The 12,747-nt window shown below is 46.8% G+C and overlaps 1 protein-coding gene across 1 annotated transcript; it reads left to right on the plus strand.

The window, feature by feature from the left end:
• Positions 1–9,157: 9,157 nt before the first annotated feature.
• On the plus strand, positions 9,158–11,310 carry LOC147973854 (protein HOTHEAD-like). The gene is made up of 4 exons (XM_087525119.1): positions 9,158–9,935; positions 10,036–10,439; positions 10,553–11,124; positions 11,256–11,310. The coding sequence occupies exons 1-4, from the start codon at positions 9,158–9,160 to the stop codon at positions 11,308–11,310; spliced, it is 1,809 nt and encodes a 602-aa protein (XP_087381245.1).
• Positions 11,311–12,747: the final 1,437 nt, after the last annotated feature.

Raw genomic sequence — 12,747 nt, forward strand, 5'->3', positions numbered from 1 at the left:
AGTGGCAACTTGCTTGCCATTCTTCTTGAAGTTCCCTTTCTTTTTCTTGCCCTTTTACTTGAAACTAGTGGTCTTGTCATCCATCAACACTTGATGCTTTTCTTGATTTCTACCTTCGCCGATTTCAGCATCGCGAAGAGCTCGGGGAATCGTTTTCGTCATCCCTTGCATATTATAGTTCATCACGCAGTTCCAGTAACTTGGTGAAAGTGACTAGAGAACTCTATCAATCACTATCTTATCTGGAAGATTAACTCCCACTTGATTCAAGCGATTGTAGTGCTCAGACATTCTGAGCACATGCTCACTGGTTGAGCTATTCTCCTCCATCTTGTAGGCAAATTATTTGTTAGAGGTCTCATACCTCTCGACACGGGCATGAGTATGAAATACCAATTTCAACTCTTAGAACATGCTATATGTTCCGTGACATTTCAAAACATTTCTGAAGTCCCGATTCTAAGCCGTAAAGCATGGTGCACTAAACTATCAAGTAGTCATCATGCCGAGCTTTGCCAAACGTTCATAACGTCTGCATCTGCTCCTGCAATAGGTCTGTCACCTAGCGGTGCATCAGGAACATAATTCTTCTGTGCAGCAATGAGGATAATCCTCAGATCACGGACCCAGTCTGCATCATTGCTACTATCATCTTTCAACTTATTTTTCTCTAGGAACATATCAAAAATAAATGTGGAGCTACATCACAAGCTATTGATCTACAATATAGATACACAAAAACTATCAGGACTAAGTTCATGATAAATTAAGTTCAATTAATCATATTACTTAAGAACTCCCACTTAGATAGACATCCCTCTAATCATCTAAGTGATCACGTGATCCATATCAACTAAACCATGTCCGATCATCACGTGAGATGGAGTAGTTTTCAATGGTGAACATCACTATGTTGATCATATCTACTATATGATTCACGCTCGCCCTTTCGGTCTCAGTGTTTCGAGGCCATATCTGCATATGCTAGGCTCGTCAAGTTTAACCCGATTATTCTGCATGTGCAAAACTGGTTTGCACCCGTTGTATGTGAACGTAGAGCTTATCACACCAGATCATCACATGGTGTCTCGGCACGACGAACTGTAGCAACGGTGCATACTCAGGGAGAACACTTATGCCTTGAAATTTAGTGAGAGATCATCTTATAATGCTACCGCCGAACTAAGCAAAATAAGATGCATAAAGGATAAACATCACATGCAATTAGAATATGTGACATGATATGGCCATTATCATCTTGCGCCTTTGATCTCCATCTCCAAAGTACCGTCATGATCTCTATCGTCACCGGCATGACACCGTGATCTCCATCATCTTGATCTCAACGTGTCATCACATGGTCGTCTCGCCAACCATTGCTCTTGCAACTATTGCTATCGCATAGCGATAAAGTAAAGCAATTATTTGGCGCTTGCATCTTATGCAATAAAGAGACAACCATAAGGCTTCTGCCAGTTGCCGATAACTTCAAAAAAACATGATCATCTCATACAACAACTTATATCTCATCACATCTTGACCATATCACATCACAACAAGCCCTGCAAAAACAAGTTAGACGTCCTCTACTTTGTTGTTGCAAGTTTTACGTGGCTGCTACGGGCTGAGTAAGAACCGTTCTTACCTACGCATCAAAAACCACAAGGCGGTATAGTGATTGCTTTTTGATGTTCAGAAAGAATCATGTTCATTGAATCTGATTCAACTAAAGTTGGAGAAACTGACACCCACTAGCACCTGTGTGTGAAGCACGTCGGTAGAACCAGTCTCGCGTAAGCATACGCGTAATGTCGGTCTGGGCCGCTTCATCCAAAAATACCGCCGAATCAAGAATCAACTAGTGACGGCAAGCAATATGTATATACCCATGCTCACATCTCCTTTGTGTTCTACTCGTGCATATAACATCTATGCATAAACCTGGCTTGGATGCCACTGTTGGGGAACGCAGTAATTTCAAAAATTTCCTACGCACACGCAAGATCATGGTGATGCATAGCAACGAAAGGGGAAGAGTGTTGTCCACGTACTCACGATCCAGTAGAGTGTCGAGGGAGATCTTCATCAGCACGACGGCGTGATGACGGTGATGATGATGCTACCGGAATAGGGCTTCGCCTAAGCACCGCTACGATATGACCGAGGTGGATTATGGTGGAGGGGGGCACCGCACACGGCTAAGAGATCAATGATCAACTTGTGTGTCTATGGGGTGCCCCCTGGCCACGTATATAAAGAATGGAGGTAGGAGGAGGCCGGCCCTCATAGGGCGCGCCCAAAGTGTGGAGTCCTACTACGACTCCCTAGTCCTAGTAGGATTCCACATCCCATATGGAATAGGAAAAGGGAAGGGAGAAGGAGAAGGAAGGAAGGGGGAGCCCCCTTTCCCAAGTCCAATTCGGACCAGTCCATGGGGAAGGGCCGCGGCCACCCTTGAGGCCTTTCTCCCCTTTCCCGTATGGCCCATTAAGGCCCAATACGAATTCCTGTAACTCTCCGGTACTCCGAGGAATACCCGAATCACTCGGAACCTTTCCGATGTCCGAATATAGCCTTCTAATATATCGATCTTTACGTCTCAATCATTTTGAGACTCCTCGTCATGTCCCCGATCTCATCCGGGACTCTGAACAAACTTCAGTCATCAAATCACATAACTCATAATACAAATCATCACAGAACGTTAAGCATGCGGACCCTACGGGTTCGAGAACTATGTAGACATGGCCGAGACACATCTCCAGTCAATAACCAATAGCAGAACCTGGATTCTCATATTGGTTCTTACATATTCTACGAAGATCTTTATCGGTCAAACCGCATAACGATATACATTGTTCCCTTTGTCATCGGTATGTTACTTGCCCGAGATTCGATCGTCGGTATCTCAATACCTAGTTCAATATCGTTACCGGCAATTCTCTTTACTCGTTCCGTAATGCATCATCCCGTAACTAACTCATTAGTCACATTGCTTGCAAGGCTTATAGTGACGTGCATTACCGAGAGGGCCCAGAGATACCTCTCGGATACTCGGAGTGACAAATCTTAATCTTGATCTATGCCAACTCAACTAACACCATCGGAGACACCTGTAGAGCATAGTTATAATCACCCAGTTACAATGTGACGTTTGATAGCACACAAGGTGTTCGTCCGGTATTCGGGAGTTGCATAATCTCATAGTCTGAGAAACATGTATAAGTCATGAAGAAAGCAGTAGCAATGAAACTGTAATGATCATCGTGCTAAGCTAACGGATAGGTCAAGTCAATCACATCATTCTCTGATGATGTGATACCGCTTATCAAATGACAACTCTTTGTCCATGGCTAGGAAACTTAACCATCTTTGGTTAACGAGCTAGTCAAGTAGAGGCATACTAGTGACACTCTGTTTGTTTATGTATTCACACATGTACTAAGTTTCCGGTTAATACAATTCTAGCATGAATAATAAACATTTATCATGATATAAGGAAATATAAATAACGAAATATAAATAACAACTTTATTATTGCCTCTAGGGCATATTTCCTTAAGTGTTATGATCTTTCTGATATAAATGAGACACGTATTACCATGCAAAAGAAAAGACCTCTTGTTCGATGCTGCTGCTTCCATGAAGTCAAATATACGGCTATGGCCCAATTCTTTTGCAAGATTATTTTAGAATCTGACCCTTCCCCAGCTTTTCCCAGAATCTTTAACCTCCATTTGTTTTACAATCCTAGCTAATTATACCCTAACTAGCTAGGATTGTAAAACAAATGAGGCTCACAGATTCTGGAGGAGCTGGGCAGGGGGTTCTGAAAGAATCTTGCAAAAGAACTAGGCCTATGTGTCGTCCGCCCTGAGTCCTGCATGGAGCGTTTTTTTGGCTGGCCCAGTAGGCACGACTCCTCTGCTGATCTGCTGTTACCTCTTTTTAGTTTTTACTTTCATTTGTTATCCACATTTTTTTGTCCTTTTATTACTTTTGTTTGTATTTCCAAATGTTCTAAATATATTGTTACAAAAGACACTTTATATAAATTTTGAAAAATCTTATTCTTCCACTTGAAAAATGTTAAGCATGTACGAAAAATGATTTTGATCCATGAAAAAAATACAATGCGAATCAAAAATAGAAATGTTAATCAAGTTTATGTAAATTGTTAATCGTATAATTAATACTAAATGATTCATCTCCCGGCGGCTGTGAGTTCTCTAGTGGGGAACCCCGCGTCCATTGACGTGGACCTTTAGGCCGCCCGGATCTGCGCCGACAGCTACTGTGTCAAGTCTCCCTTGCAGCGCCTCGGCAATGGTCTTGGCGGCGACACCTAGGGTTTCATCCCAGATGCGTCGTGATGGGGTGGTGATGCGGCCTTCCTCTCCTACTCGTGGATTTCTAACCGGCTTGAGGTTTGCGTCGCCGCCTGCCTTGTTGGTCCGTCAGCTCCAGCCGACAGCGAGGACGAGGAGACGAGACTGCTGGTGAAAACCAGGGACGACGTCTTGGGGCGTCGCTACCTTGATGAAGGCATTGTCGGTGCAACCCTTGTCTCCATCGCTCTACCTCCTGGGGACATCGTTTTGGAGCCGCTACTGGCTAGAGGGGTGGCTGGGCGCAAGTCTCCGCATGCTTCTCGTGCGATGACCAACGTGGAGTTGTGCACCATCTACAATATCGACGGCGATGAGTCTTGCCGGCAAGGTGCAGCTAGGTCTCGATGCTGGATGCCATTTGATGGGCGCATGCAGGAGGCTAATTATGTCCGGCATCGATGGTAGAATGGTCTGGCAAAATCGTTGCGTGGATTGATACTGAAGATGGGATTGTGAAAGCAGGCGGTGATAGACTCTTCAGCGTATGCATGCGGTTTACGCTGAGAGTCTTCTAGACCGGTTGATGCTCCCGGCTAGCCGGCGGGTGGTATCGCGAGGGCACTGTATTTCTGGATGTGCGAGACGCGCGGCCAGGGCACATCATCAACTTGTAGGTAGAGAGACAATTATCTTCAGGAAGGTGGCTTTGGGTTAGTCTATATATATTTTTTGTAAAACTTTGTTGAATAATGTAATAAAGATGGCTGTGTTCATTGTTTGATGCACAACTTGACGATAATCCCCCTTTTGGAGAAAAAGATACAAAACGATTCATACATTAAAAAAGTGTACATTACATTTCAGAAAATAATCACAAGTTTGAAGAATATGTACAAGACATTTTTTCAAAGAAAAGTTTGTACAATGTAAAAAAAGATTTTATAGTTCAGAAAAATATCAATAAAAACAATTTCCAACTTGTATTTAATTTTTGAAATTGTATTAAAAAATGTTCAAACATATGTTATTTGCTAATGTATTAAACATGTAGTGTTCCGAAAATGTGAAAAATTTAAAATATTTCAGATGTATACAAAAAATGTAGAACGTGTATGAAAAAAGGTAAACATCAAACCATAAATTATGAAAAATGTTAATCATTTATTTAAAAATATAAATATGTGCAAAAAATGCTCCTAAAATATATGAAAATATGTACAATGCTTATGAAAATCATAGACATGCGTTAAAAATGAAATAAGGGGAAACAAAGAAAACCAGAGTAAATCGGTGAAAACCGATGGAAGAAACAACGGAAACGAAAGAAAATAAAAAATAAAAAAGAAATACGAAGGAAAACCGAAGATAGCGGATAAAAACCATGAAAGAACAAAATAAAACCAAACAATACCGAGAAAAACGAACGAAATCAAAAAAAAGGAAGAATAAATAATCAGCCAGCGGGCTAAGCGACAGCATGCGCGCGCGTGAAAACGGCTGGCCCGGTACTCTGTACAGGCGATATACATAGCAATGCCAGTGTCATTGGGCAGGCCAAATCCTAGCGAGCTGCACTAGTGAGTTTTTGTTTTGTTTTTCTTCTTCAAAACTACTTGTTGGATTTGTTTTTCAGTTTTTCTGTCTGTTTTTTAAATATTTTATGCGTATTAAAAAATAGTCGAGCATATATTAACTGCATATTCAAAACACGCCAATTTGTACTCCCTCCGTCCCAAAATTCTTGTCGAATTTTGGGACGGGGGAAGTATAAAACAAGGTTCACCTTATGTTAGAGAAAATTCACCTTACATTAGAAAAAGGATGAGTATATACACAAAAAATCGTCCACGTATATTAAATTAGTCATCCTACATTTAAAAAATGTTGGATGTATATTAGAAATATTTTCATCATATGTAAATAAAAAATAAAAAAATAAACTCCATAATAAAAAACCAAAAACAAAATCAATAAAACATAAAAAACAAAAAAAATCCTAGAGACAACCATAAAGATAAACCAAGAAAAATAAACAAGAAGGAAATAGAAACAATACAGAAGAAATGCGGCGATCGAACGTACAGCTTGTACGATGAATTGGGCCGATCTGCATCACGCGTTTCCTAACAGACGTGCACCCAAACACACACATGAGAGACACCAGGCCATTAAAATAACAGCGTGAGTTATTTATACTTTTTCCAAATTTTGAAAGTAATGTTAAGATATTTTGAAAAATACTTTAGCAATAAAAAATAGTGAAAGTCAAAAAATGTTGATGATTTCAAAAAATGTTTGTGAATTAAAAAATGTTCACGATCGAAGAAAATGTTCGCGAATTCAAAGATTATACACGAATTTGAAATGTATTTTGAACTAAAAAATCTTTTGAGTTCAAAATGTTCATAATTTATAAAACTTTCATATTACAAACTATGCTTGAAATGACAAAAATATATGTGACTTAAATTATGTTTGTGAATTGTAAAAATTTTCTTGAATTCAAAAGATATTCATGAATTCAAACAAAACCACAAACTCAATAATCTTTGCGAATTCAATAAATTCATGGATTTAAAAATCCTGAAATTTATGGAGTGCACATTTGTATTCTTTTTCATTTTCCCCCTTTTATGAAATTTTTTAAAAAGGAAAAACGAAACAATAATAAAAAGAAAAAAAACATAAATAAAAATCTTGAAAAAAAAGACAAATGAAAATAAAATTCGGTTTGTGAAGGTTTTGGAACCTTCCCAAAACAGGAATAGGTAGTCTCCCAAAAATGTTTACTTGGGCAGTAATTGTGTGTAGTGATCATAGGGGATGTATTTGCTTGCTACCCAGCGACATGTGCGGCAAATAGGACTCCCCAATATATAACTCAGTGGACATCCTTACTTATTTGCAGACACACTCCAACATGTCCGTTAATATTCGCTTGGGTCCGGGTATTAAACGACAAGCATCAAGTATATAGGGGTGTTCGAACATTCGAAGCAAATTCAAACATTGTTCATAAAAGATTGAAGATAGATGAAATATTAATTTTTTATGTAAATCTTGATTCGAACTAATCTAAACTACGAAGCGAACTTGAGGCAGATCTCGGACGGCATCGGTCCGCCGCTGTCACTCTACTCATCGTTGTTCTGCTAGCATCCGTCCTGGCTACGGTGGGGTGCTCCTACAGTTGCAGCCCTCCTCCCCGCGCTCGGAGATGACGATCCCCCTCTACAGTGATGTTTGGTTGAGCTGTCAACAATAGTGGATGTCGGTTTTCTTCGTCATCCTTGAGCGGCCGAGCGCCTACTTGAGTGCAAGCTATGGGACAATGACGATGTGCGGCATCGCTACTTACGTGTGCGCGAAGGATACTAGCTCACAATGATGGAGAGGCAGGGACAACGCGCGGGAGGAGGAGCCGCGATGCTGCGGTAGCTTCGTGCGGAGCAATGAAGCCCATAGTGCTTCTTCTAATTGATCCCGTCGTCGGAGCCCTCGCCATCCGAGGGTGCCAGTGAGATGCAAGAGGAAGATCCCAACGACCGATGACAGCGGGGATATGACATCTGACATGGATTGGTGACTTAGTCATTCAGTAACTTTGGCACTAGAGGTTCCTAAAACTAGTACTATTGGATTAAGGTGAATTAGAGAATAGACATAGTTGCCATTTCAGCATTTCTTCCCCTTTCAGGGCCTATACAAAAGAGCATCTAGTCCCTGTTGGTTCCGAATATCACAACAAACTGGCTGTAGAAGTGCATGTTCTAGTCAATGCAATCAAAAAACCGATCTGACGGAAGAGACTAGACAATACATTCATACGTCAACACTAGCCTCCATGGATAGCTTCACTTTGAAAGAAACCAATGCAATCAAATAGGTTGTCCCGACTAAGAGCATCTCCAACGGCCGCACAAAAATTCCGCGCCCAATAAACGTTATAGCGCGTCACTGTAGCACTTTTAATGTGCCGGTACCAACTTTGCTTTGGCAGCCGCCCAAAAACGCGCGCCCAAAAAGCAGACAGTGCAATTTGTGAAGCGCGCGTAATCCGGCGCCCAAAATATGCTGCGCGCGATAGCGTTTTTCAGCGCACGCCCAAAAACTTTTAGCGCTACAGCTTCTGCTGGAGCTGCCCGGCGCCCAAAAAAATAAACTTTTAGTGTGCGGAGCTATTTTTGGGCGCCTGTTGAAGATGCTCTAAGGGTGCCATATTCCAGGAGTTCAAGTTATGCTACTGAAAATTCGCTCCTTCATCAGTTCGGATTTTAGAATTCCGCTCCCTTTTCAAACCCCGCTTCTTTTTATATATATATATATATATATATATATATATATATATATATATTTAAAAACATGAGGATTTCTTGGTTCGGACTGACAAAGTAATGTCATTCGATTATTAACAACTTGACTACAATATTTTACTGCTGGTAAGGATTGCACCTGGACATGCCCTAAGGGCAAAGACCAAGCAGGAGCAAAGGTACGTCCAGATTTGAAGCCTTGAAGGTTACGTCCACTGAATCTCTTCTCCATCACACGACTAACACTCACTCGCCACTAAAAAATGGCTAATTACTTTAGCCTGCAAATGCAAAGGATCCCGACGACGGCGCTGTTCTTTCTATCATCACTCGTCCGGATCCTTCGGAGCTCATCTTTGCACTAGCTAGGAATCAATCAGCACCGCATCTGCACCCCTAAATTGGCAACTACTCTTTATCTAATCGAATTCGATTCACGATCCCCATCCATCTATATAAACAAAACCAGAGGTTAACCAGCAATGGCGAAGCTAGATTACTCTGACGAATTTCATGGCGCCGCCTGGCCTTCACGGCTTACCCGTGGCGCTTGTCATCGCCGCCGCGTTTCTTGGCTCGTTCTGCCTCAGACTCGCCGCCTCACAGCAGCAGGGAGAGGAAGCTGCGGGGGAGGAGGCGGAGAGGCAGAGGTACAACTTCCGGTTCGTGCGGCACGCGCGGGACGCGCCGCTCGTGTCCCACTACAACTACATCGTGGTCGGCGGCGGCACGGCCGGGTGCCCGCTGGCGGCGACGCTGTCGGAGCGCTCGCGCGTGCTCCTCCTGGAGCGCGGTGGCTACCCGTACAGCAACCGCAACGTGTCGAGCGAGTACCACTTCGCGGACGCGCTGGCGGACACGTCGCCGTGGTCGCCGGCGCAGCGGTTCGTGTCGGAGGACGGCGTGGTGAACGCCCGCGCGCGCGTGCTTGGCGGCGGGAGCTGCCTCAACGCCGGGTTCTACACGCGCGCCAGCAGCGAGTACGTGCGCGCCGCCGGGTGGGACGCGCGCCTGGTGAACGCGTCGTATCGGTGGGTGGAGCGCGAGCTGGTGTTCCGCCCGGAGGTGCCGCGGTGGCAGTCCGCGCTCCGGGAGGGCCTCCTCCAGACCGGCGTCACCCCGGACAACGGCTACACCTTCGACCACGTCCCCGGCACCAAGATCGGCGGCACCATCTTCGACAGCGCCGGCCGCCGCCACACCGCCGCCGACTTCCTCCGCAGCGCCAACCCGCGACGCCTCACCGTGTTCCTGCACGCCACCGTGTCGCAGATCCTCTTCCGGCGCAGAGGTACGTACATGCAGCGCACGCCATGCCATGCATGTACATGCAAGTCGTGGTCGATCGGTCTGAATTGAAATGTATGCGTGCGTGTGCCGGAATGCTGCAGAGGGGTCGGCGAGCCCGGTGGCGTACGGCGTGGTGTTCACGGACCCGATGGGGGTGCAGCACCGCGTGTACCTGCGGGGCGTGGGGAGAAGCGAGGTGATCCTGTCGGCGGGGACGCTGGGGAGCCCGCAGCTGCTGATGCTGAGCGGCGTCGGCCCGCGCGCGCACCTGGAGAGGCACGGCGTCCGCGCCGTCGTGGACCGCCCCATGGTCGGGCAGGGCGTGGCCGACAACCCCATGAACTCGGTGTTCGTCCCGTCCCCCGTCCCCGTGGCGCTCTCCCTGGTCCAGGTCGTCGGCGTCACCCGCTTCGGCAGCTTCATCGAGGGCGTCAGCGGCTCCCAGTTCGGCATCCCCCTCCACTCCCGCCGCCGCGCCCACTCCTTCGGCATGTTCTCCCCCATGGTATGGCCGACACCTTCTCCAAACTAACTCCAAACGTGACAATGGCAATGCCATCGATGCCTCGACGGTGCCCTTGATTAACAACGACTCATCGATTCATTGATCACCACCAGACGGGGCAGCTGGGGACGCTGCCGCCGAGGGAGAGGACGGCGGAGGCGATGCGGCGGGCGGCGGAGGTGATGCAGGGGCTGGACCGGCGGGCGTTCCGGGGCGGCTTCATCCTGGAGAAGATCCTGGGGCCGCTGTCGACGGGGCACGTGGAGCTGCGGTCGACGGACCCGGACGCGAACCCGGCGGTGACCTTCAACTACTTCCGGGACCCCAGGGACGTGGAGCGGTGCGTGCGCGGGATCCAGACCATCGAGCGGGTGGTGCGGTCGCGGGCCTTCGCCCGCTTCACCTACGCCAACGCGACCGCCATGGACGCCGCCTTCGACCGCGCCGCGCTGGCCAAGTTCCTCAACCTGCTGCCCCGGCACCCCCGGGACACCCGCCCGCTGCAGCAGTACTGCCGGGACACCGTGATGACCATCTGGCACTACCACGGCGGCTGCCACGTCGGGCCCGTCGTCGACCAGGACTACCGCGTCATCGGCGTCGCCGGCCTCCGCGTCGTCGACAGCTCCACCTTCAAGTACTCCCCCGGCACCAACCCGCAGGCCACCGTCATGATGCTCGGCAGGTCAGACCAACATACGAATTCTTTCTGCTTCAACTCTTCTTCTTCTCCTGCACTCGATTTGCTCCGACGAAATTTGTCAAATGTTTCTTGATCATTTGCCTGTCTTTGGATGATCAAACTCGGTCGAACAGGTACATGGGGCTCAGGATTCAGGAGGAGGGATGGAGACCAGGACCCAGAAATTAAGCATGTGCATTCGATCCGTTCATTCATTTCATTCACGGCGGTGTCACCCACCCAGCCTCCAACCGTACCTTCATGCTTCCTTCGTGCCGCGCGGGCTGCTTGGGAGATTGCATGGGATTTCTTGTTTCTTTCTTCCAGAGATTGTTTTGTGAACAGCTGGTTGTTAGTGGTTACATACACATTTGTTGTTGTTTGTTACATGTATTATTGTAACGCTTGTGAGATAAAATCACACAACGTTTGTGAGATCAAACACTTTGCGGAGATCATTTGTGAGATGAAACACTTTGCGTTCATCCTTTTTATTTATACGGCCACTTCGCATCAACGTTCCGCCATCGCTCGCACCGGATCTCGCGGACGTTGCGCATGGACTATTACATCGCCCGCTGCTCACCTAGGAAGCCCGGATCCTCCGTGACCATGGCCGCGACGACATTGTCGTTCCCCGACTCGCCGGAGATTTGTCCCTCCACGAGGCGGTGCTCGTCAACGAGCTGGAGGTTGTAGCGCTGCTCCTCCTACACCCGCCGAAACACCGACTGCTCTCCCACCATGACGGCGTTGGAGTGCGGTTACGCCGGCGGGTGCGCTGGCTCATCGCCGGATGCCACCTCTATTGTCTGGTCCTCGCCGCGCCGCTGACATCTGGCGAGCTAGTCGGCAAGCCAATCTCAGCCCATCACGCACGACAGGCTTGTCAGCCGGTCATAGTGACGGATAACTCCTGCTTCTGCTTCGTCGATAGGCTTTCCCACATAGCTCCAGAGCTCACGGTCATGGCTGACGTGGTGCAGTGGTGTGCCTGAAGAGGAGACAACATTTAAATAGCGGACACCAGCCAGGACAGTCGATGTGGTGAGTTAATGTGGGCGTCAACGAAGGTTTCACAGCCGCCGCGCTAGTTTAATGTCGCCAGGCCGATGGATAGGAACCGGTTAGAATGTGGAGCAAAGCTGTCCAGCCCTGTCCGGTCACGTGTCTCCGACATTGGAACAGGGTGGAGACCAGGAGGCGCTCTTGGCCGGCGCGCCGCTTCAATGTCGGCTAGAGAGAGGTCACTTCCGCTCTGGGCCAGCATTAATGCGAAGCTAGCGCTTTGGAGCGATGTTGGCCTGCATTAATATGCGGCAAGTGCTTTGCGTGGGAAATGGCGCGGGCATGGGGTAGTTTATTTGGTGGGTCTGGGTTGGTGGACGCGTACGTGGCAGCGGTCCGGATGCCCGCAAAGACCACCTAGTCTGCATCTGGTTTACTGATATGTCTCCAACGTATTTACAATTTATGAAGTATTCATGCTATATTAACATCAATCATATATAGTTTTAGTGCACTTTTATATTATTTTTCTAGACTAACTTATTAATCTACTGCTCAGTGTGAGTTGTTGTTTTCACTAGTAGAAAAAGGGTCAAATGTGAAGCACATTAGTGCCGG

The sequence above is a fragment of the Triticum urartu genome, chromosome 5A (genome assembly GCF_056163025.1).
Source record: "Triticum urartu cultivar PI428250 chromosome 5A, HENAU_Tu73, whole genome shotgun sequence".
Taxonomy (NCBI): domain Eukaryota; kingdom Viridiplantae; phylum Streptophyta; class Magnoliopsida; order Poales; family Poaceae; genus Triticum; species Triticum urartu.

Bases quoted from the DNA above. Each gene is read 5' to 3' on its own strand.
- LOC147973854 (XM_087525119.1), top strand. From the start codon at position 9,158: ATGGCGCCGCCTGGCCTTCACGGCTTACCCGTGGCGCTTGTCATCGCC. The intron at 9,936-10,035 runs GTACGTACATGC...GGAATGCTGCAG, and splicing joins GATCCTCTTCCGGCGCAGAG to AGGGGTCGGCGAGCCCGGTG. The intron at 10,440-10,552 runs GTATGGCCGACA...GATCACCACCAG, and splicing joins TCGGCATGTTCTCCCCCATG to ACGGGGCAGCTGGGGACGCT.